At 40.5% G+C, this 23,883-nt stretch overlaps 2 protein-coding genes across 2 annotated transcripts in view; both read left to right on the top strand.

The window, feature by feature from the left end:
* The first annotated feature begins 2,431 nt into the window (after positions 1–2,431).
* vamp5 (vesicle-associated membrane protein 5) lies at positions 2,432–7,216 on the top strand. Its single transcript, XM_085474585.1, has 3 exons — positions 2,432–2,702; positions 4,995–5,138; positions 6,422–7,216. The coding sequence occupies exons 1-3, from the start codon at positions 2,694–2,696 to the stop codon at positions 6,581–6,583; spliced, it is 315 nt and encodes a 104-aa protein (XP_085330711.1). The 5' UTR covers positions 2,432–2,693; the 3' UTR covers positions 6,584–7,216.
* Positions 7,217–10,062: 2,846 nt separating this feature from the next.
* The window catches only part of gcn1 (GCN1 activator of EIF2AK4), a 29,425-nt gene continuing 15,604 nt past the window's right edge, over positions 10,063–23,883 (top strand). Inside the window, exons 1-29 of the mRNA XM_085474584.1 lie at positions 10,063–10,142; positions 10,692–10,794; positions 10,884–10,947; positions 11,045–11,176; positions 12,129–12,237; positions 13,831–13,929; positions 14,762–14,896; positions 14,980–15,157; positions 15,259–15,333; positions 15,441–15,569; positions 15,649–15,699; positions 15,788–15,886; positions 15,987–16,160; positions 16,248–16,400; positions 16,490–16,582; positions 16,676–16,751; positions 17,617–17,776; positions 17,876–18,065; positions 18,169–18,293; positions 18,640–18,818; positions 18,914–19,007; positions 19,093–19,206; positions 19,301–19,499; positions 19,587–19,739; positions 20,570–20,751; positions 22,473–22,553; positions 22,721–22,864; positions 23,290–23,414; positions 23,672–23,861. Of these exons, the coding sequence (XP_085330710.1) occupies positions 10,125–10,142; positions 10,692–10,794; positions 10,884–10,947; positions 11,045–11,176; positions 12,129–12,237; positions 13,831–13,929; positions 14,762–14,896; positions 14,980–15,157; positions 15,259–15,333; positions 15,441–15,569; positions 15,649–15,699; positions 15,788–15,886; positions 15,987–16,160; positions 16,248–16,400; positions 16,490–16,582; positions 16,676–16,751; positions 17,617–17,776; positions 17,876–18,065; positions 18,169–18,293; positions 18,640–18,818; positions 18,914–19,007; positions 19,093–19,206; positions 19,301–19,499; positions 19,587–19,739; positions 20,570–20,751; positions 22,473–22,553; positions 22,721–22,864; positions 23,290–23,414; positions 23,672–23,861 (3,624 nt within the window). The 5' untranslated portion in view covers positions 10,063–10,124. The remainder of the gene's footprint in view (positions 10,143–10,691; positions 10,795–10,883; positions 10,948–11,044; positions 11,177–12,128; positions 12,238–13,830; positions 13,930–14,761; positions 14,897–14,979; positions 15,158–15,258; positions 15,334–15,440; positions 15,570–15,648; positions 15,700–15,787; positions 15,887–15,986; positions 16,161–16,247; positions 16,401–16,489; positions 16,583–16,675; positions 16,752–17,616; positions 17,777–17,875; positions 18,066–18,168; positions 18,294–18,639; positions 18,819–18,913; positions 19,008–19,092; positions 19,207–19,300; positions 19,500–19,586; positions 19,740–20,569; positions 20,752–22,472; positions 22,554–22,720; positions 22,865–23,289; positions 23,415–23,671; positions 23,862–23,883) is intronic.

Raw genomic sequence — 23,883 nt, 5'->3', positions numbered from 1 at the left:
TATTTCACTGCAGGGCAACCTGCACATGGCGAATAAAGCCTTGATTGATTGATAGATTGATTGATTGAGTAGTAACAAACCACACCTTTAATTGTGACTGGCAGCTGGACCTGGCTGCAGCTGTTCCATTTCCCTACCTCTGGACCTGGGTATTACAGAAATCTTCACTTATTCTCATTCATATATAGTCCTTCTTCGTGATTTCTTCCAGCTTGATTAGACTCTCAGTTCCAGACACACTGAAGACTGACAACATAAACATCTACCGTGTTTCTTTGTGGGTAACACTGTTCTTTGAACACCTCTCCCTTCTTTCTCCAAACATAAGCAGTGACTTTGTGGCCAAGGAGCTCTAGTTCCATCTTATCTGACCAAATCACGCACTTCCAGTATACATAATCTGTCTCCTGGTTGTCCTTAACATGTTTTAGTCTGACTTGAAGGTGTTTCTTTGGCAGAAGTGGAGTTTTTCTTGGTCTGCACCCTCAAAGTCCATTACTGTGCAGGGCTGATTGTTTCTTTGAGACTACAAGTCCTGACTTGGCTACATCATTTATAAGTATCTTGGCAGTTGTTCTAGTGTCTTTTTGTTTGTTTGTTTTTTTCGGCTTTTTCCCAGAGTCTTTGAAATCTTTCTCTTTTTTCTCAACTCTATTTATTTTATTTTTGGCATGATGCTTTCTCTTTTCTGCACCATAACACTGCGACAAATTCCTTGGTCGTATACAAATCCGGCAATAAAAGTGATTCTGATTCAAGAAATCATCACTGAAGTTTTTATGCTGTATGTTAATTTGAAGATAACCCTCAGTTTTAACTCGATTTTACAAGCTTTAACTATTACAAAGCTAAAGCACATCATCATGGTTTGTGTTGTGGTATAAAACACTTTTGTCATTTTTTATTTTTTTAAATAATTCTGTTATTGTGTGCAGATAGAAATAACTTATGCTCTCTGAAGAAAACTACTATGTTTAGAAATGCTATGTTGGAAATCCACATTAAAAAGAATGCCGTTTTTATACTTTTTATAAGATAGGTTGACATGAAGTAAAAGTTATGTTGTGCCAAACATGTCATATGCATATTTCTCAGGTCACATGGGGGTTCACAATACTACAAATTCATAAAAAATACGCAAAACAGGCTCCTCCACAGCTCTACATCAAATTTCATATCTGGCTTACACAAACATATAATTTATTGTTTTGTTTTGTTTTTTGTTTTTTTGTTGATGAGTGAGTATAGGGGTGGGATTTAATAAGTTTTCTTCGTCCCACTCCTTTTTCAGGCAATTTTTGTTTTTTGTTTTGTGCATTTTATGTTCAATATAGGTATTTGTTGTGCCTGGAAATGAACAAATAAATGAATGAATGAAATGCTTTAGAAATGAAACAAAGCTTAAACAAAGCTTAGAGACATATATCTAAACACTGAAACATTTCAGTGTGTGCTTAGCCATTTCATGTAAAACTGACATTCGTAGATCATCTATAACAAACAAGAGAACCCACTTCCTGCATCTCCACAGTCACATACACCCATTTCCTGTGTCTGAATAGTTTCATCCAAACGACAAAGCCATCGTTATCTGTGCTAATGAAGTTATGAATGTGCACATGCAAACCAAATCTGGATATACAGAGCCCCTGTCAAGGTAAAGGTAACATAAGCTCTGGATATAGATATAAAGCACAATAAGACACAATAAACACGGGAAAGGTTTTTGGTCATCTATCCATCTATAGTCTTAACCGCTTCAGGGTCCACTTCAGGGTCGCGGGCTCTAACGCAGATGCCACTGGGTGGGGTACACCCATCTATCAGACAGATGGAGAGATATCAGACAGATGATGAGTTATCAGCCAGTTTAGAATCCCTAATTAACCAAACATACATGTCTTTGAACTGTAGGGAAAAGCCGGAGTAAACTTACAACTCCACGCAAGGAAGCCCGAGCCGGACAGCGGTTCTTGCCTCTTACTATGAGGCAAGCAGCGCTAACCACTGTTTCACCACTAACAGTAAATCCCACGAGCTGCGTGGGTGTGAATTGGTACAAATGCAGCACAGAAATGCCGAATATTCCCCAGATTTTACTGATACTTAAGCACGTAAAATTAATTTAATGCAGCTGTCATGGTTTGAATATAAATCGTTATTTGCAATGCATTCATAGGTTTAGTAATATATGTATTTAAAACATTTATACTTATATAGATGAGTATAACGGATATTAAGTGTAAAAATGAATAAACAAAAACAAAATAAGTAAAAATCTCTTGTCTAAACTATAAACTACTAGGTGCATACTTTACACAGTTGCATAGACTGTGGTACAGCGCGGGGGAAATCCGGGAGTTTTTCACCACCGTTTTGCATTTGACGTTGTACGTAACATGATTTTTCATAAACACGAGGTTTCCGGGAATACCTCGAACGCCTCACAGCCAAAGCGCAAACAAGTTGTGAAGCCACAGGAGAGAGAAGTGAAAGTGAGTAAGGTGAGCTCGAGCGCAGAAAAGAGGATACGGATAAAAGAAAACAGAGAAATATCTCTCTGTCTTAATTTGTGACATTAGTCCGGATAGAGCAGCGGAGCCTGGGTGTTCCTCTTACTGCAAAGTCGAGTCGACTCTCCCCTTTTAAATGCGGACTCTGTGACAGTTTCGACGCAAACAGCACGAGACAACATGGACTCGGTAAGTGCATACCTGCCTCCTCTGAGCTAAAGGACATTTAAATGGCTTGCACAAAAAACACGAGATGAATGAGAGATAAAGTTTGTTAGAGCTGCCGTTTTCTTTCTGTCTTTTGTATTTTCTTTACTTTTAAGAACGCCTAAAGCACGCTGTGACCATTTATAGTCTATTACTAATGAACAGGCAGGTCAACCTTCAGTTCTCTTAGCTTAGCTTAGCTTTTTACAACCCAAACTAACGTACTCATCCAGAGACTCGGTACAGCGAGATAACATGACGTCTGTGAAGGTTCTCAGTTAGAGATAACATGACGTTAATTCATACATTAACAATGTGAAGGTGAAGAGAGGCTAACCCATTTTCAGTCAAGAGAGGCACCAGGTCATGTGTGAAATGAGATAGATGTAAACTAAATGGAATGAATTTATTTATTATATTTCTTCTCTTTTCATTTTTAAACCTGCTCATTTAACACATCCTGCTTTAAGAGTAAACATCTAAGATTATAACAATTTATGGACCAGCAGAACACTTAAAACAGTGCCATGATACAACATACTGAGCATGTTATAACATGATGTGGCTTACTGGGATAATATCAGGTACCTGAATGCGGGCAGGCAGGAGGGAGGGAGTGAGGGAAGGAAGGAAGGAAGCAAGGAGGGGAACTGGAATGGGCAGCATTTCCTGTGTCAAGACACCGCCATCTGAATTTTAAACATACACCATTGTTCAGCTGCTATTTGCTATGCCCAGGATGAGATAAGCCCAGCATAAATCAGTTGTCACCATTGCTGGGTGAGATGCAAGTTTCTTAGCCAGGTCCAATGAAAAGCAGACCGCAGTATGGGAGGGCTACGAAAGCCTTTAGAGAAACAGACAGCTGAGCGTGAAGTGAATCAAGGTGCTGAGGCGTATTTGTTTTGCTCTGTCTGTCAGTTTCCTGTTCCTGTCAGTATCTGAGATGTCGGTTTCCTCTCACGCCCCAGAGGACGAAGGTGAAGGAGAGAGCTGTCAGGATACCAATGGCCCTTTGGTCAAACTATCCTTGAAAGTAGTTCAAGGATAATTTGACTTGACAAATATCCTTGAAAATCATCCCTCTTGTTGTTGTTCTGCTCATTTGCTGTCTAATAAACAGCTGGTACCAGTCTGAGTGGCAACACGTTTTCTTTTTAATAGTTTTAACATGTCAGAATGTGTTTGCTTTACTGTGTAAGTTAGTTTGTTCTGTGAGTTGCTTCCAGAAATATATTTGTAGCTATACAGTTTAACAATTAACATATCCCTGCTTAAGCACGCTTGAAAAGCAGGTGACGGGTGGAGAAGAGTGCTGCTGTGTTTATAAAACAAGATGCCAGTCTGACCTGTATCAGGCAGCCTAGATCTTGTTGGTGCTGGTTGCCATTTTTTTTATTTGGCAGCTTAATGTTTGATTCGATTTCTTTTCAAAAGTTGTTTACAAAAAAACGACACCAATAAAAGTAATATAGTAATAGAATTAGAAGTAACTAAACATCCAGTGTTGCTACTTGTTCTGTTTAAAAAAGAATTTCCACAAAAGCCCACTGAAACGTCTCAGCTCCATTAAAGGAGACCTGTTATTATTTTTCTTACTTTCTCTCATATATACAGTTACAATGGTAGAGGCTCTTAATTAACTTAAGCAGAGACATTATAAGATAAGTGACTTCTGCAACAGCAAGGTAGAAGTATAGTTTTAAACTCTTAAACTCTCGATCTAATTTATTTAACCTTAATTGAACCAGATGCTTGAGATTAAAATTGTGTATTGGTGGCAGATGAGGGGCTGCACAAAGACACTAAATTAGGATTATTTTTGACCATGAATGATATGAAGCTCTACTCTAATAGAGTCAAAGAATGAAAATATACCCTTGGTAATGGGCATAACAGGTCTCCTTAAATTTGATAGCACATATTTGAAAGTGACGCACAACAGGAACAAAAACTGGAGTCATCCAAATTAGAAATCCAATCTTGTGACTTTCTTCTTTTTTTTAAATTTGATTTTAGTTGTGACATAATGATGTGCGCTGACCTGCATTTTTTGGCTACACAGATGACTTCCACAGTCACTGTGGGCATGCTCACTGAGATCCTCTGTTTATCCAAAAACACAAAGAGCGCCTCACAGTTTGTGTGTCAACTGACATCTGTCATTATGTCACCGTGAGAAAGTTTAAATAATGTGAGCACATAATTCCTGTGAGGGTCCTAGGAGGTTGGGTTGGTTTAGTTTTAATCAAACTGTGTGTTTTGATTGGACAGGAGAACGGGAAGAGCCACCTGCAGAAGACCCAGGAGGAAGTGGAGGAGGTGAAAGTCATCATGCTGCAAAACATGAACAAAGCTGAAGAAAGATCTGGCAAACTCAATGAGCTTGAAGACAGGGCTGATCTGCTGCTGGAAGAGGTACACTGTCCAAGTGGAAAAGCATCATCTCTTAGCACAGCTCTATTTTGCCTACATGTTCCTTGTAAAAATCTTTGGCTTTTATTTTGAAGGTGAATAACTGGGGCAAATGGCACACAGATCCCCTCTCCACAAGCACCTTTGGATTAATACTAAGACATGTCACATTGATGTCTATAAATATGCTTTAGGTGGAGCTGGAGAGGAAAGCAAATGTGCGATTTACATCCTGATTCTGTTTTATGGTGCTATATTTAGAAAGGTATTTCCTATTGTTTCTTAAGATGAATGAAACAAGCTGGTCTCCCTGGGTATGAATATCCTTCCAGGGGTCAACAGCGAGGTTGCATCATTCCCACATTGCCCCATTGGCTGCGTTACATGACACTGGTGAGGAGCCAGGGGGAGAACTAAAAAAGCAGACAGGCAAATTGAAGTTCAAGAAGCAAACTGAGCTACTTTTGAATATCGTAGACTGTGAAAAAAACAAGGTTCGGTTCCTATGTGTTTCAAAGAAAATGCATAGATTCTTACAGAGGATCTCACCGATACAAAAAAGGAACAGGCTTACCCCAGACAGAAGTAAGCAAGTTTGACAAAACTGGGATCAGCTAAATCAAAAACATTAAAACTCTTCAGTCCAGAGCTTTCATTTACACAGCTTTGCTCACTGACATTACTACCACCCTACTCAGCACCAGATCATTTGCATTGCACTCAGACCACAACACAGGAAAAAGAATCTGCCAAAAGGTGACACCTGGAGGCAACTTTAAATCGTGGGTTATAATGTAGTTAATGTAATCTATCCAGTTCAATAGAACTATTAGAATAAAAACACCCCGAAAAATCATTTATCCCACTTCATGTATGCCTGTCTGATGAAAAAATATGATCAAACTGAACCAGAAATATGTGGGCCCTAAAGAGAAAACAAGATGAAAGAAGCTAAAAAATCAAAAGCTGAGACATAAAGCAAATCTCTGTGGATTTAACATTAACAGGTTTGAATAAGAAAGCACTGATTGCTGCAGTTATATCGAAATCTCCATTTTTCTTGTACTTTCCTGTTTAATGAAAAACACGCTGACCTTCAGTCTGTGACTCGTTTGACCTAAAGATACAAGGACTTCCTCTGGATTTGTTTACGTGATAAGTTTACTTGGAAGTGGCATGAGCGTGTCAGTTCTGGGTTTTATCTTTGTGATCACAGCTATTAGACATTTAGAAATGTAATTATACAAGAACAAAATCTTAAACCTTTTTAATTTTGTTTTTCGCAGAGTAAAAAGTTTGAAAAGACATCCACCCAGGTGAAGACACAGAAAAGATGGGCGAACAAGAAGATGAAAGTGGTGCTTATTGCAGTTGCGGTGGTAGCAGGACTCATCATTCTGAGTCTTATAATCGTTGCTATTGTTCAAAGCACCAAAGGAAGTGACTAAAGGTAAAGCACCTGGGAAGAGGAGAGGAACTGTAACTGTGGAACTCCAGCATCTTGCCTGAACTGTTCTCTATGACATATTTATGGAGGATAATTCCTGTTCTTCACTCTACTGCACGCCTTAAGTTGATATGGTACCGTGGGTTGCTCAGCTGCTTTTTCTCTCTCCTTTTTAAAAGACTCCCTTCTTTAAAAGGTGATGTTTTCAAAACACTGAACAGCCCACACCAAGAGATTATAGGTGGATTTAAAGTCTTATAAGTTCACTGGATGAATATCAACAGAATGAAACTGGTCCACTGTCCTCCCAGTGAAATCTCACTGCCATGAATATTTATTCAAATGGTATCTACATACTAAGTAGATACCATTTGTGTTTTGCCCCCTTTCTTTTTTTTAAGGAAAACTGCAAGTATTTTTAATCAAATATCACCAGGCTCCTGCTGCGGTGCCCATTCATCTCTCAGAGATGATCAAGAGATGAAAGAAAACAGAACAGATGCCAAACTTTTATAAATATGTATCCGCCTCAGATAGCTCCACGTGGGAAAGGAGAAATAAATGTCTAAATGTGATAAGTTTAGGTGTAAAACTTACTGTCCTCACAATCATTAAAATGTTTTTGTGTTTGTTATTTTTGAGTGGTTTATTTTAGTGTCAGGTTGCTCTTCTTTTCTTTGCTCAGATACAATCTCCAGATTTCTTCTTCATGTTGCACTTACAAACAGAATGTAAGGTCTCCACGTGCCATGTCAATATGTCATGTGACCAGCACATGTGGATGGAGAACAGATTCACTCCTTGACCGTCTCATGTTTGGAGTCGTATTGTTAATAATTTGAAAGTCTGAGCTTGGAGCCCTCAATAACGGGAAAGACAGTTTCTGTTTATCTGTAGTCAGAACGAAGAGTATTAGAGAAAGCAGTGACCCCTGGTGACTGATGTTTTCATTTTAGATAAACATGCTAGGTAGAGGCCAAAAACCTCTGTGGAACCATAATATTTATATGTGTGTGGAGCTTTCCAAATAATCAGGTGACTTGGTTTGTTAACACAAGAACTATGTTCACTGTTATTACTAACTGTCAGTCTGTAACCAAATAATAGAAACCCCATGAAGATATTAACATTAGCCTACACACACACATATTGTAACTGGACATTTAATAAAAGAGTGGATTACTCTTACAGTTCACTGATGCGTAGGCATGTGTCACCTTCACTCTAGCAGGAAATTACAAAGACATGCTGTGCAGCGAGGCCAGACAGTGATATTGCGAGGTGAAAGGTGATTGTTTTAGAGCTGTAATATGTTCACACGATTCACTGTGGCTGCACTACTGTGCTTGGAGTTTATGCTGTTAGAATCTGTGGTACCTGCATTATTATGGTTAATGATTGTGTAACAGTCTGCATGTCAAAGTTACCAATTCTGTGTTCTTTTGTTAGCTCATTAGACCAAAATCATTTCTGGATAACCTTAGAGCTGACTGACAACAGTTTCCCTGGGAATAAAATATGTTATCAACACAATGTGCTTTATAGCAAACTGGGCCAGGAATCTCTGTATATTTGCCTCTGAACTCCTCCTACATGATAAGGAACTGAGCAACCAGAATTGGCACGTAGCTTCTTGCTCACCAGAAGATTCTAATCTATATCAGATATTATGATCTTGTAATGTTGCCTAGCAACCACTTACAACATCTGAAGCTTTTTCTTTTGTATCTGCAGCTCTTTATAAATGCATGTTCATGGCAACATCTGATTTATAACAATAATCTTATAATCCTACAGTGATAACATGATAACTGTCATTTTATTTATCAATGATGCTTAGCATGTTACCTAGCAACCACCTAACAACAGACTGAAACCACAGATCAAGCAATACTACAGCATGGTCATTACTTGAGAGATAAATATAAGGGTCTGTTTTTAAGTTTGGATCATGAAAATAATAAAAATATGGATTTTTGAATGAGCAGAATAGATTCACTTTTATTTATATATTAACAGTATTAATCATTTAATTTTGCACACTTATTAACACAATATATGCCTATACCTGATTCTCATTTTACTACACTTTAAAAAAAGAAAACACATTACAGTTTTCAGTATCAGCATACCCACATTTACATATGGCAGTGAAATATGTGCCCATATGCATCTTTCCTTACACTTTGTCTTCATAGCATAAGCCTTTATCTTTAGGCTTTGTGAAACGTTATGAACAGACTTTCAGTAAGTGGACTTGAATTTTTCTTCAGTTTGAGACTCCATTGTGTAAAGAAATAATTAAATAAAAACAACAACAACAACAAAAGAAATAATTAAATAACACTAAAATGACAAATGGTAAAAAAAAATACATAAATAAATAAATTATACAAGTCAAACACCACAAGTTAGATACACACAACAGGAAGAATAGCAATAACGGCCTTGTATAAATTAATTAGAGGACACATAAAATCATGTGAGAAAATGTTAAAGCTAAAAAATGAACAGCTTTTATAATCAGACATAGTCTTTGTGAAATTTACCAAATGCAAATGTTAAACAATTTTCTAATCCCCCCTGTCGCGGGATTTTGTAAATAAAGTCTGAAACACTGAAAAGGCTGTGTTCAAGCTATTTATTACTGCGCGCAGGAGAGCCAGCACACACATCAAACATTACAGTTCACAGTCATGCCAGCTTTGCCTACACACAACTGTTCTTCTCCTTCTGAGCAAAAGAGTTAGCAGATAACATAGCGAAACATCGTTAAGCAAAGCTAAGCAGTTTTCACAAAGTCACGCTGACACATACACATACTTCATCTGAGCATACAAAGGTTTTACAAAATCATACAGTGAAGTTCTAACCGCCTAAATCTACATGTGAGGTTAAACTAGAATTTTTCTGCAACACTCCAAGACACAGGAGAGAACAAAACTGTGAGGGGACATGACGATGACAATGATTTACAATGGATAAAGCTGCTGCAGCAACACACATCATTGTTATTGCTGCTCTTTCAAGACTTTGTTGCTGTTATTACTGCTCTTTCTTATGTTGGGAAAAAGATTTGAACCCAACACCATTTACTTACTCACACCACAGGTTAAAAATAAAATAAATGTGGTTTACACACTGTTCAATAGCAGACACAAATTTCCTTCGCGATTGCGTCAGGAGAACTACGCCAAATCAGTCAAGGAGCTATCTGCTGTGGCGACAAGGGAACAGCTGAAAGTGGCATCTTATCTTACATGGAACTGTGTGTTTGATATTATAAAGAAAACAGGACTGAGTGCGGTTTAAGTTGTGGTGCGTGTGGGTTTATGGGGTTGCATTCATAGTACCTCGTGCATAAAAGTTTGCAATTACAAAATTAGGTGTTACAGATTACTATTGTGTTTTCTTTATGATTTTTCTTGTTACTAGATTGGAACTTGAACTTTCCCAGTTCTCAAGAATGCAGCAGAAGCATACGTAGCCGCCGTGACCCGGAAGTGGCGCTAACAAGTCCTTCCTGCATCAAGACCGGCAAGATGGCGGCGGACACGCAGGTTTGTGTGGCAGGATTTTATTAACTACTTTTACTATAGCTTTCAGGTGAGGCAGAAACAAAAATGGTGGTGTCTTGGGGGTCCATTTATTTGAACATCTTGACGGGTTTCGGTGTTCGCCACCAGACTCGAGCGGCCCTCTACAGCAGCTAACTAGCAAGCCGTTAGCTTTGTGCTACGTCGCATCAAGTGTGACTGGATGAGGCTGAGCTGTTGCAGCTGACGAGAGCAGAGGAGCGAGTCGGTACTCAGCAGAGGACCGCCTCAAACTTTTGTTTTCATCGTCTCCGACCAAGTTCATAGCCTTCTGACATGAACGTTCAAGTATGAGGGACAAACATTTTAACAGAGCCGAGCTGACAATTAAGTTCAGCAGTCATTTAAGACACCATCCAATAAAAAACACACCCAAGTATTCTTATCAAGCCCATTCTCTGATGTGTTACTGAACCCCCCTCCTCTGCCTCACATGACCACAAGCTGCACATTTTTAGCTCTTACACAAGACTGCTGTCATGTTTTCCTTTCTCATTGTGAGTGTTGCTTCAGGTTTCAGACACGCTGAAGAAATTTGCTGTGAAAGTGAATACAGCCAGCGTGAAGGAGCGTAAGGAGATATTCGGAGACCTGAAACGGTGTATAAAGGGCAAAGGTGAGAGCTTATGTCTTCTTTTTTTTTTAATCTCTCCACTTTTCGGTCTTCAGTAAACAATAACAAGCTGTAAAATGCTTTTGTTTTAGAGTTACCAGAGCCCGCCATTAAAGGACTATGCAAGCTCTTCTGCCTCACCCCACACAGATATCGGTGGGTTTCTGACATCATCTGTAACAGTGAAGGTGAATCTTTACACTCAGTTGTTGTCAGGGGTTTCAACACTTTCTATCCTGTGTGCGCTCTTCAGGGATGCTACATCACGCAGAGAGCTGCTCTCTGTTATTGGCCAGCTGGCTGAAAGTAAGCCTGACATCCTGGTAACCAGCCTGCTCCACTGCCTGCTCAACAGTGGAGTCATCAGCAAAACCGGAGAGCCCAGGTAATGACCCAAACTTCAGGGTGCATCTAGTTGGCTTTAAACATTGCAGATGTTCACTGGTAATAAATTCCTGCTTTTACAGACTTACAGAAGAGAAGAGTCATAAACATCTTTAATCTTTCTGTGTTTGCCTGGCACAGTAAACATAATTTATATAACTTAGTGTAGCGGCTTTAATTAAAATAATGTGGGTGCATTGCTTTATGGCATAGTAAATAGTGTTTATTCGCTTTCTCGTTGCACACACTACTCCACAATCCTCTTGACATGGCAAGAGGGTTTGAGTGTTTTCTAAGTGTATGAAAAGTAAAAACTGAATATTTAGATTCTTTGCTTGGGTGAAGCCATTGACAGCATCGATGCCCTAAAGTTGCCTTGGATCATAAAAGCTTGGATTTTTTTTTCTAAACCTTTGAGAAGGCATCAGCACACAGCAGGGCAGCAGTCCAGAGCTTTATGAAGACACTGCTTTCTTTTCACATTCTTGAGTTTCTAAAATGTGAGATCTGGGGCGCTCTGGAAGAAAAGTTTTCACTGTATTTTTCTGCATCCGTCCTTCCATCTGTGTGATCCTGTCACAGAACAACAGTCCTGCAGCATGTTGCTGCCATGACCATGTTTGACTGTAGGTATTCTGTAATGTCTTATCCATCTGGGAATTACTGCCGCCTCACAGCAAGAAGGTAATGGGTTCCAGTGTGCTTACTGGGGGTCCTGAAATAACAACTTCTCCACCTCTTGCCCTACGACAATTGGGATAGCCTCCTTCAACATACACCATAAAAACTTACGTTTTACGTGCTGTTATTTTTTTTGTTTTCCAAAGTTCTCACATCTCCATTCAAATTTGGAAAACTTGAAGTGTTCTTCCATTTTTTTTGGATGCACTGTGGAAAAATGTCATTTTTCTGTTTACATATTGTTCTGGTTGATTTCTTTGTTGTATTTGCAGTAAAGCCACAGGCTCCGCCGCCTTCGTTGGCCTGTCTTGGACCTGCCTTTTAGTGTCCAGTGTGTTCTCTGCCCCAGAGAAAAGAGAAGGACCAACCTGGAAGAAAATGGTCAGTGAAAATGCTTTTTCCTTTTTTTTTTTTTCTTTTCTCTTTGTGACAAATAGCATTATTTAAACATTTTATCAACAGGATTTGCTCGCATGAGACCAGGGCCATATACCAGGAAGCATGGTCAACAAACTGAGTTTAAAAATAAAGTCTGACATCAGCAGCTCTTAGTTTCTCTTTCTGAAACAGCTGATCAGAGCAAGTTCAATTTTAAGATTGTTCCCCTTAGTTAAGCGCATAATTACGTAAAGAAAGCCATCATCAATGGAGCCCCAATGCCACAATTCACCATGGTAACGGATAAATATAAAAGTTGAGGGTAAAGAGCAGAGGAACACATCAGTGTGGACCGATATCTATCTTCAAAAATTGGAGGAGGAAAAGAGTTTTAATCAGCTTGCACCATGATGGCCTCTGACATCATCACAGACTGTATAAAAGTTTGATGTAAAATTTATGTCTGTGGTCGTCATTTACCCAACTTGAACTTTTTATGAGGTCAAGATGGAGTCCTAGTTTGACATTTAATATTTATATTCTAATTATTGTGCTCTTACCTGACAGGAGCAAATTTAGATGACAGAATCTGTTTTATTAGTAAAAGCAAACGTTCTGATCCGGACTGAATCCATTTAGCATCCGTCCTGCTCTCCAAGTGGACTCTGACATGGACACGGTTTTCTGATCTGTTACAGAGTCTTTTACCTGTCCTGGTTCTGGGTCGACTCACAGGGAGTGATTTAGGTGCTCTTCACTTGAAAATATGTTAAAGTTGAGACTCTAAATTTCAGGCTCTTTGAAGCCATTTAATGGCTGAATCTCAATCTGTGAACAAATTTCAACTTTTTGAGATTTTTAAACCTCAGACTGTCTGCAGCTGCATTTAAAACGTCCATTTAAAATACATTTTGTTCAGTTTGTAGAGTCTTAAAATCATTTAATTTAATTTCAGCCTCATCTTCATTGAAATAATCACATGTCCGAGATCCACCTGTAACGGACATTTTTCCACCAGAGTGATGACAACACAACAAATGACTGTTTAAAGCTTCATATACAGAGATGTTTTATTTAAACTGTGAATGCTGCAATAAGATACAATAATTGTTTGCAGTGCAGGGACAGCTGACAGGAATAGCTGTGTTATTGTCCACAGAGTCAGAAACATGGAAACTGAAATTTTATTCTGAGCTGATGATAAATCTGTGCTGCAGTCGCTGTCTCCATCCTTTTAGAAAGCACTCGTTTTAATACAAAAATCAAGCAAACTTACATCTACCTGGGACTTCAGTGTTTGTAAAAACATGAAGGTCTGCAGGTGAATCCACTTCAATGTGCGCTTTTTGAACTTTATGAATGAGGAAATGAATCTGAGTGTCAGTCAGCTGGTTCAGGTGCACCAGGAGGGGAGGAAGAAAACCTGAATGCGAGCTGGCTGAGTCCACAGAGTCTGTTAGCTCGCTTTCTAGAACAGAAAACCAAATCTCAAGGTTAACAAACTCAGAGTTGTTCACTAAACCTGCTTCCTGTAATAGAGCACAGGTTTTACTTGGATGTTGGTCTCACCCCTGGGTGTTTTGGCTTCTCTTTCAGGTGGAGGTTCAGAGTCTTCTTGTGGCTGAGGTTGTGGGTGGAGCCAAGGCCACCGCTAAGAAGTCAAGCCTCAAGAATCTCAGTCACTTGTGGAAGGGAGTGAGTTAGAACACATTCTTGGATCTGACCTGCTTTTTTCACATCTCACTTTCATTCACTTCACCTAAAGGTGCCGTTTATTAAATTCACAAGCACCAGATCATGTCAGCTGTCACAGAGAGCACTCAATAAACAGTTTGTTATGGCTTTAATTATGCATGCAAAGCTGATTTCATTAGCTCAGCATGCACAAACAGAAATTGTCCTTTGCTTACGTGGGTTCATTTCAACATAACTTAGCGTGCGTGTGCACACACAGTGAGGCTACAGTGAAGGTGATAAATTGTAGTTAAAAACCCAGACTTTACTAACACATAAAAATGGCCAATTTGAATATCATATTCCAGATGATTGTGTACTGCTGAAGTGTTTTCATATGATGTAGCTGCACGTTATAGAAAGCTGGTCATTTCTTACTACCATGATAAATGATATGTAAACTATCTCACTATTTGATTTAATGTCAAATTTCAAAAAAGTAACTGTAGTTCAATAATCGAGATGGACCAAATGTGAAATTCTGGGCTGATACAGATGTTTAAAACAACAGTTTTGCTAACAGTAAAGCTGATACTCAGTTTTTGGGTTTTTTTTTTTGTTATTTCCCATTTTTTTCCCACTGAAACAAAGACAGTGTGTTTATAAAAATAAGTCACTTCTTTTTCTTTTAGGTTTTTTTCTTCCATGTTTTAATATTTAGTTACCACTGAACATGACATTGATATAAATATGGTGTAGAACAGGCTGCAGAAACTTCAACTGCTTTTAGCTTTAGCCATCTAGCCATTTGATGATTCACACAGGTTTTCTAACAGTCACTTCTCTTTACCAGAACCCAGGGATGGTCAATCAGTACATCAGCACCCTGTTGACTCTGGAGCAGAGCCCCACGACTCTGGCTTTGCTGGGGGTGTGTTTTGACTTCTGCTCTGCTCAAAAGGACAACGCTACTATAGAGAAACACAGGGTGAGTTTAAATTTATTTTCCATTTTTAGCAGTTCTTTCTGATATCTCTTTGTACTCTGATGTTCTTTGTGTGCTTCTTTCAGAGCGCGCTGCTGGACCTGTACGTGAAATCGGTCCTCATGAGCAAGACGAAACCACAGCAGCACATTCTGGACAAAAGTACTTCATTACTGCGTCACGTGTCTCACCCTGAGTTTAAGGAGACGCTGCTCCCTACCCTGCAGAAGACGATGCTCCGCAGCCCGGAGAACGCCATGCAGAGTGAGCTGCCTTTAGCTTTTGGTCATAGTGTTTAATCCTCACCTGTCTGAAGCTCATGCAGCAAATGAGGAAAAAAAAAAAACTCTTTGATGTCATTGCAGCCGTTTCCTGTCTGCTGTCTGCTGTAACGCTCGACCTCAGTCAGTATGCCATGGATATCGGAAAGGCACTCGCAAGTAAGGCTTCGGCTGGTGCTCTTTATTTCTTGAGCAACATGATTTTAAACCACACACTCAGCCTGTGCGATGCTATGCTTTAGGTATCATTGTGCTTTGTGTTGCAGGTCAGCTGAAAGCTAATAATGCCCAGCTGATGGAGGGAGCAGTCCAGGCCGTGCAGAACTTGGCCCAGCAGTGCAGCGACCCCACAGCTGTGCAGGATGTCGTCACACATCTCTTCAAAATCCTCGGAGGTGAACTAACTATTTCCCAAATAATGAAGATTTTTATGTTTGGGTTTGTTGAGCTGAAGCAGTATTGTTGTGGTTGCAGGTTCTGAAGGAAAGCTCACAGTTGTTGCCCAAAAGATGAGTGTGTTGTCAGGTATGCAGGCTTTCAAACACTTTGTATTTATGAGCTTGGCTGTTTAACATGAGAAAAGAAAGGCAAGCATTTGCTCTAAATGTTGCAGGCATTGCCAGCTGCAGCCATCATACCGTGTCAGGAGCCTCCAACCAGACTCTGAGCTCTGCAGTCACTGTGATGTTCATCCCCTATTTACAGCAGGAAGGTAACGCTCATCTTCCTCACCTTCCTCTCTTGGTCCTGTGTGTCTGTGAGCTCAAAATCCAGGGTTACTCTAAACTTGTTGTTCTCCTTCTTTTGTTTAGTCCATGAGGGCACGTTGGTGCACGCAGTGTCTGTGCTCTCCCAGTGGAGCAACCGCCTCACGGTGGAAGTTCCCGTCGCTCTGCTGGATTGGTTCAAGAAGGCGTTCACCCTGAAGACCTCCACCTCTCTGGTTCGGCATGCCTACCTTCAAGCCATGCTGGGGGCCTTCAAAGGTCAGTGAGACGCAAGGAGACATTATGCTGCATCACACGTGTGCAGCTGGCTTAAAGGAAGTCAAACCTTATTTGTCTGTTGTCCAGGTGACACTCTGGCCCAAGCCTCAGACCTCATACCGTTGCTGCTCCAGACAATTGAGAAAGCTGCAGCGCAGAACTCCCAGCATGCTCTGCTTGCGGAGGGCGTGGCGGCGTCTGTTCTCTTGAGTCGATTGGCTCTGCTGGAGACACAAACAGGTGAGGCTTTTGTTCCAGCTGTGGCTTTTTGTCACTTATAGAGCCTCTAAGAGAATATGAAGTGACAGAGGCTGTTTTTGTCCCTGCAGAGACCAAATTCACCAGCTTTTGGAATCTGATCTTGGATGAGAAGAAGCCGTTATTCACTACAGAGAAGTTCCTCTCCCAGTGCAGTGAAGAAAGTAAGAGCATTTTAAAAATGCTGTTATGTAGTTTTACGTTGCTTATGAGCGATTTAAAAAATGTCTCATTTCTGTTTTGCACTCTGTCTCTAGCTCTGCTCACAGTGCTACAGCTCTGTGAACGGCTGTTTTTAGATCATGCCCACAGACTGAACAGCAGCAAAGCACAGTGAGTCTAACCTCAGTGTTCATTCACACCAGAAACACTTAGATATCAAAATACTGTCCTCACACATCGTGTGCCCTTTTTGATATTTCTAACAAGGTGAAGGTGAACTTAGAGCCTTTCTAATGTCTCTTCTTTATGGCTGATACAGATTGATAGATTGAATAAAAGCTTTAAAGGATTTTGATGATAGCACTTATTGACAGCATACCAGTATCTGCTGTCAGTGCCTACATCAGCTGACTGATATCAGCCCAGTTATAGCCAGAAACATATGTTAATTTTAACCTGAGATGGTACTTTTTTTTTTAGTGGGCAGTGAAATAGGGTTTAAAATGTAGTGCACAACAAGGACCTTACACAACTTGCTTATGCTATTTTACATATTCCCATGGTATTAATACTGTTGGGGCAGTGCTTTTACTGTATGAAGGAGCCTAAATGCAAGAAATTGTTGTGTGAAAAAGTCTTCACATGCGATGCTTGATCCCTGTAGTTTGTTTTTCTTGCTGTTATTTATTCCCCTTAGGCTAGTAACAAATCTTAATAAGAAAAAAAAATGTTTTAAATCTTTTCATCATACCATGTTTTAACATTTAAGCAGTAAAAAAGTGGAAACAACAGAAAAACATCAGTCTGTCATTTAGATACAGGTCTGGAAGGCAATATTGGCCCATGGCAGTGTTTGGTTGGAATACAGATACAACCCCAATTCCAAAAGAGTTGTTGAAGTAAACAGGACAAAACCCAAACTTGCTGACTTGCTGAAATTAAAAGTCACCTAGTGTTGTTTTTATGCAGGAAGCATGCAGTCTGCCTTTTATCCCGTTTTGCTTTAATGACATTTGCCCTTTTGTGCGCTCTGTAGGATGTATCATCAGGCCACGGTTGCGGCTCTGTTGTCTCGAAGCTGGCGTGTGAGGAAGAGAGCACAGCAGACAATCAGGAAGCTTCTCTCCTCTTTGGGAGGATCCAGTCTTGCTCATGGCCTTCTTGGGGAACTGCGGGTGGTCATCAACAAACACAAAGTACAGAATCACTTATCATTTCCAGCCGCTGCAGGGCTGGATGCTAACTCTTTCTACTCACTTTATTTTTATCTTACTGACAATACTGTAAACTTTCAGGTTTTACCCCAGGACAGCGTGGTGTCAGAGTCCGGAGAGCTGACTGAGCTGGGTCGCAGCTATGTGCCCCCTCGCGTCCTGTTGGACGCACTGTGTGTTGTTTGCTCCTCTGCCAGCCAGTGGGGCGATCCTGCTGAAGCAGAGAGTTTGGCTATGGAGACCCTGATAGTTTCTCATCATCCATCTATAGGTACATGGTTTTCACAGTTTGATAACCCCGAGGTTTGTTGCTATAGTGCTTTGGTGGTGGTAGCAGCATCTGAAATGTCTCACTCCACGTTTATCTTTTTCAGTGGAAGCTCGCCGTGGCCTCTGGCCTGTTCTCCTCTCCTCCATGAACTTGAAAGCTGAAGAGTTCATAGAAAACAACCTGGAGGCTATTCTCCCACAGCTGCTCAAAGTCGATGCCGACAACCAGGTTTGACAATCGTACAGCTTCATTTCTTGTATTCCACATTTGTTTATACAGATTCATGTAGAAAATGGTGAAAAAACAGAATGAAACAGCTTCATGTAGCATCTAGATCCAGGAAAGGAGACGTGTTCAGATGATGATAACAAACATGCACCTCTTTACATTTGCTCTCCAGCTAAAAAGCAGCATTTCTTTTTTTATTTCATCTTAAATTGAAGAACAGTTTTTCTTACTGTTCACTAAACTCGTACACTTGCAGACTTTCTGTTTGCATCTTAAGTGATGAATAAGGTCTTGGATTATTTAGTGATTTTATGTATTTATTTTTATTTTCTTCCTTTCTCCTCAGGCGGTCAGAAATGCAGTGGGCTCCCTTTCACACCTCTCCCCAAACAAGCTGTTGCCACGGGTGATCAGTCACATCACTGAAGGGCTTTCCAAACCGGCACTGCTTCAGGTCACCAGGGAGGAGTACGCCATCATGTTGACACCCGAGGGAGAACTGTATGACAAGAGTATCATCCAGAGGTAAATGCGCAGTTTCACTCACCTGCAGCTGAACTCAGAGCTCCGTCTGTGGGACATTTATTCACTCCTGTCTCCCCTCTGTTAACCTGCTGCAGTGCCCAGAAGGAAAACACTAAGAAAGTAAACATGAAGCGAGAGAACAAGGCGTACTCATACAAGGAACAGATCATTGAACTGGAGTTACAGGAGGTAGATTAATTATTGTTTTTTATTTTTTAAGGACCTTAATGTTTGAAACTATTTGAATGTGTTAATTTCCTTTTTGATGTGACAGGAGCTCAAGAAGAAGAAAGGTATCAAAGAGGAGATCCAGCTAACTACCAAACAGAAGGAAATGATGCAAATCCAGCTGGAAAAAGAGTCTGCTACTCGCAAAAGACTCCAAGAGGTAAGGAGCTCTAAAGTCTGTCCAGTAAATCAGGTCATTAAAACAGATTGCCCCCCAGTGTGACATTTTAAAATTCCCTGTTTGCTGTTTGCAGCTGGATGGAGAGCTGCAGAGTGTGGTGGGTCTCCTGGAAGCCACTCTGATAGAGAGACCTGCTCAGATCACCAGGGAGCTCCCTGCTGTCCTCCAGGTCCTAATGCCCCTGCTGCATTCCCCCCTGGCTGCTCCAAGCATCCAGCAGGTCTTCTTGGATATTGGAGTGTGCCTCATGCCCAAGAGCCTTCAACATCTGGGTACAAAGTCTGTCTTGGTGTAGTTTTAAAACACTGTTTCTGGCATCTCAGTTTAAAATCACTTTTGTTTTTCTTTCCCCCATCCAGCTGTCCTTGTGGGTCATGTGACTTTACGGTTACTGAAGCCTGAGTGTGATCTGGATAAGGCCTGGGAACAAGAGGACCTGGCTACAGCTGCTCACCGCACCGTGATGCTGCTGCACAACCACACCGTCCCACAGAGAGAGGGCAAGACTGCCGGTGAGTACATGTGGTTCACAAAATGAAATGAATGTGAGTCAATAAATCTGAAAGGCTTGAACCAACACCACACTGATGATTAAAAACATTAAAAGATGAGAATAAAATCTAAAGAACACAAACTAAAGCGCTGCTCACTGTGACCACAGTATAACTGCTGAATGTGATGAATATTAAACTGGTTTCAGTTTCATATTTTTTCCCCCAAAAGATGAAAATAATTCAGATGAAAGCTCAAATAAAGGAGACAGATTTATAATAGACATTTCTGTGCAGAAAATACAAACCTAAAGTATGTAAAAGATACCTTATGGGTCTGAAAACCTGAATTCTTTCAAACGTCCAGCAGAGGGCGCCTGCTCTAGTTTAAAAACAAAAAAGTCCCAGTCTTTAAAGGTCTAAGATGAGCTGATCTCTGTAAATACTTTACTGATGAGTTTGTGCCGTTTAACGGTAATTTTAATCCTTCGTGAAAACAGTGAAGCTCATTTAGGTTTGGTCAGTACTCTTGATTATCAACAGACATCAATGACCCAAAAAATATATTCAGGCCTTGTAGTGAACAAGGCTATTAAGTATAAATTACCCTAATAGCATACATGTGTAAATCATTTTAAATTATAAGGTACTAAAAATAATTATCCGGGCACATAAAGCAGGCACATGAGATTCCGAGGAACATAAAAATGATAGAAAGCAAACTGTTAAAAAACCCAGAATTAAGCGTTACCTTGGCGTGTGTGTTGGGCGGTGTCAAGCAAGCGTCGTTCAGGAGAGGGATGACCTTCTCTTCCTTTCCTTTCAATATGTATTTTTTATTTTTTCCTCAGATGCGGCGCCTCTATCTGCTCCTGCCTTTTCCTTCTGCTTCCCTCTCCTCAACGCTACACTCAGGGAGTCTTCAGACAGCACCGAGGAGACTGAGAACACCATGATGAGAGCACTGCAGGTCATCAATGAACACTCTCAGCTTCGGGCTGACACCAACAGTGATGACGTTGCCATAGATGAGGTACAGACGAATGGCTTTATTCCATTTTCTGTGTGGTGGCTGTTATCTGCACAGAGCGAGTTCTAAACAAGTTGGGAGTCTGTGTGAAGTGTAAATAAAAAGAGAATGCAATCATATGCAGAAACCCATATTTTATTCATATAGTGCACATAAAACATATCAAACATTTAAGAGGAGAAAATATTCAACTTCAAGGAAGATATTGGCTCATTTTGGTATTTAATGGCAGCAACTCGTGTCGTGAAAGTTGGCACAGGGTAGAGTTCCCTGTTCTTTTAACAACAGTCTGTAAACATCTGGGGACTGAGGAAACCAGGTGCTGGACGTTTGGGAGATGAATGTTGTCTCACTCTCGCCTGACAAAGGATTCTAGCTACTTAACAGTCGCCATACTTCTTTGTGGTGTTTCATGTTACATGACGCACTGAAATGTTTTCAGTTGGTGAAAGGTCTGAACTGCACGCAGGTCGATGAACTCTTCTAATATGAAGTCATGCTGTTGTAATAGATGCAGGATGAGATTTAGCAGCATCTTGTTGGCCTTTCCTGAAATAGATCCTGTCTGCATGGGAGCACACGATGCTCCAAAATCTGGATATGCCTTTCAGCATTGTGCCTGGTTCCAGATGTACAGTCTGGCATTTCTATAAACACCAATGCACCCCTATACAATCAGGATGTTGGCTTCAAGGCTGATGGCTAGCCGGATGATCCCTCTCCTCTTTAATCCAGAGGACGCAGCGCCACTGTTTTCCAAAGAGAATTTCCGATTTAATTCATCTGACCACAGAACAGTTTTCCACTTTACCTCAGTCCATGTTAAATGAGTTTATGCCCAGAGAAAGATGGCAGCATTTCTAGATCAGGTTCACATAGAGCTTCTTTACATGATTGAGCTTTAACCTGCTTTTGTGAATGGCACAGTGAACTGTGTTCATAGAGAACAGTTTCTGAAGTGCTCCTGAGTCACGACAGAATCGTGTCTGCTTTTTAATTCAGTGCAGCCCGAAGGCCCAGAGATCATGTGGTATCCAGTATTGATTTTTCCGCCTTGTTCCTGTTTCAAGTTAACCTGATTAGCTGTCAAACGTTCTTCTAGCCCAGTTTTTTTAGTACCACTTTTTAATTTAGTTTGTTTTTTTCCTGTCCCAACATATTTGGTCATGTGTTGCCACCATCAATTTCAGAGTAAGCTGAAATGTATTTTGAGAAATGATAAAGTTTCAGTTTAAGATGTTTTCTAAGTTTATGAGATTTGTAAATCTTTGTTTTTTGTTTTGTTTTTTTGTTTTTAAATTACGCTTTACATACCGTCCCCCTTTTTTCTTGGCCTGGATCTGTTTATTTTATTTTACAATACAATTTAAAATCATTTGTTTACTCTGTGTAAAAGCGACATAGGTTTATTCTTTGAGTTAGGGCCTTTGTTGTTTGCATGATTCATATATCAGTGTTAAGTAACTTAACAACATATCTACCCTTGACCTTCCTTTGAAAATGCTCAGCTACAAGCGCTGGACTGAAAGTGAAAAAACAGCCAGTGTCCAAAGAAAGGCCTTCAGAAAGTCTGGAGAATTATTGCCCAAGAGCACTTTAGAAATGACAAAGTCTGGCTCTTTGCAGTGTAAATAAAATGAAGAGTGGCTCTAGACTTGCACGATATAGAGTACATTTCCAAACACTGCATAGTATCATTTCTTTGTGTTGTTTTCTTGTCATAGAACGGCCCAGAGCTGCTTCCACGTGTCAGCATGTTGTTGCTACTGACCAGAGTCATTTCCACCGCAGCACCGAGGCTCCAGGTAAATGCCAGAGTTTAGAGTTTGTGTATCCAAACATTTGGACCCTTTCTAATGCTTCAGTGGGACATCAAGTCATTTTGAATGTTACCTTTTAGGTCTTGTTTTACTCTGCTCCAGAATTATTGCGTAGCTCCACAATGTGACACTTTGCACACTTTGTGTTTCAGGTGTTGGCGTCTCAGTGCCTGACGGCTCTGTGTGCCAGTGCTGGAGGAGAAGAGGGCTGCACTGTAGCAGAGCAGCCAGAGATCGATGTCTTACTCAACGCCCTGCTTTCACCCTGCTTCTCAGTCCGTGACGCCGCCCTCAGGGTGAGCCTGGGATCACTTCATTTTGATATTTGCTGAAGTGTCTCTGTGTCTCTCTGTCTTGCATTTCACTGGCCGTGGTTTTTAGAAGTGTTTCCATTACAGAACAGTTCAGAGCCTTTGTCCCTGACTGCCACAGATTTCTCTGAATTAACTTAGTCTTTTAATAAATTAATGAAGTTCAGCTTTAATTGTTCAGCTGTATTCCTGAAAGCCTTGGCCTCTCTGGGTTGCTCTTTTTTACACACTCATGTAATTAACCTGGTTTTAAGAGATTCCGCAAGATGTTTTTCAGTCTTTCAGTGCCTCGTCCTAACTTTTTTGAAGCATTTTAGCAAATTAAAATGTGAAACAAACATACGTTTTTCAAGAAAATCAACATTTTAAGTTTCAACGTTTGATTAACGGTTCGTCCTGTTTGTTTTCAGGGGCTGTTGGAGATGGAGTTTGCCTTGCCTACAGACAGCACAGATGCCAGCGGGATGAGTTTGCTGCGCAGGCTTTGGGTTGCCAGATTCGATGTTGAGGAGGAAGGTCAAGCCTTGGCTGAAAAGTATGTAACACCTGTTCCTAACTTCCTGCAAACAGTCACTGACTGAAAATGTTTGACTTTTGTTCTTCAGCCTGTTTGTTCGTTCATGTTTCATTCAGTCCCATGTTGCATGTCTGCAATAACATTGTTTGAAAATTTACATTTTAACCATTCTGGTTTTTATATTCGAGTCAAAACATGATGAAAATGTTTGATTTGTGCTGTGGAGAAACAATGTTGTAAATTGGCCAGTTCCCCTGTTTGTTCCTCCTGCTCAGGCTCTGGGAGTCTCTGGGTCTGGAGTTGGTCCCTGAGATCTGCTCACTGCTGATCGGGGACGTCACTCACCACGAGGAAGCCATCCGCTCTGCAGCAGCTGACGCTCTGTCGAGTGCCGTGTCCCAGTACAGAGACCAGTCTGCCACGGTGCTCTGCCAGCTCACTGAGCTCTACCATCAAAAACTTTATGTAAGAACATGTCCCACCCATA

The sequence above is a fragment of the Copadichromis virginalis genome, linkage group LG12 (genome assembly GCF_057382275.1).
Source record: "Copadichromis virginalis isolate Kocher_CV1m ecotype Utaka linkage group LG12, C_Virginalis_male_GT1.1, whole genome shotgun sequence".
In the NCBI taxonomy this organism is placed as follows: Eukaryota; Metazoa; Chordata; class Actinopteri; order Cichliformes; family Cichlidae; genus Copadichromis; species Copadichromis virginalis.
Note: the sequence above shows the minus strand (reverse complement) of the source record. Positions and strands in the feature narration are given on the sequence as shown.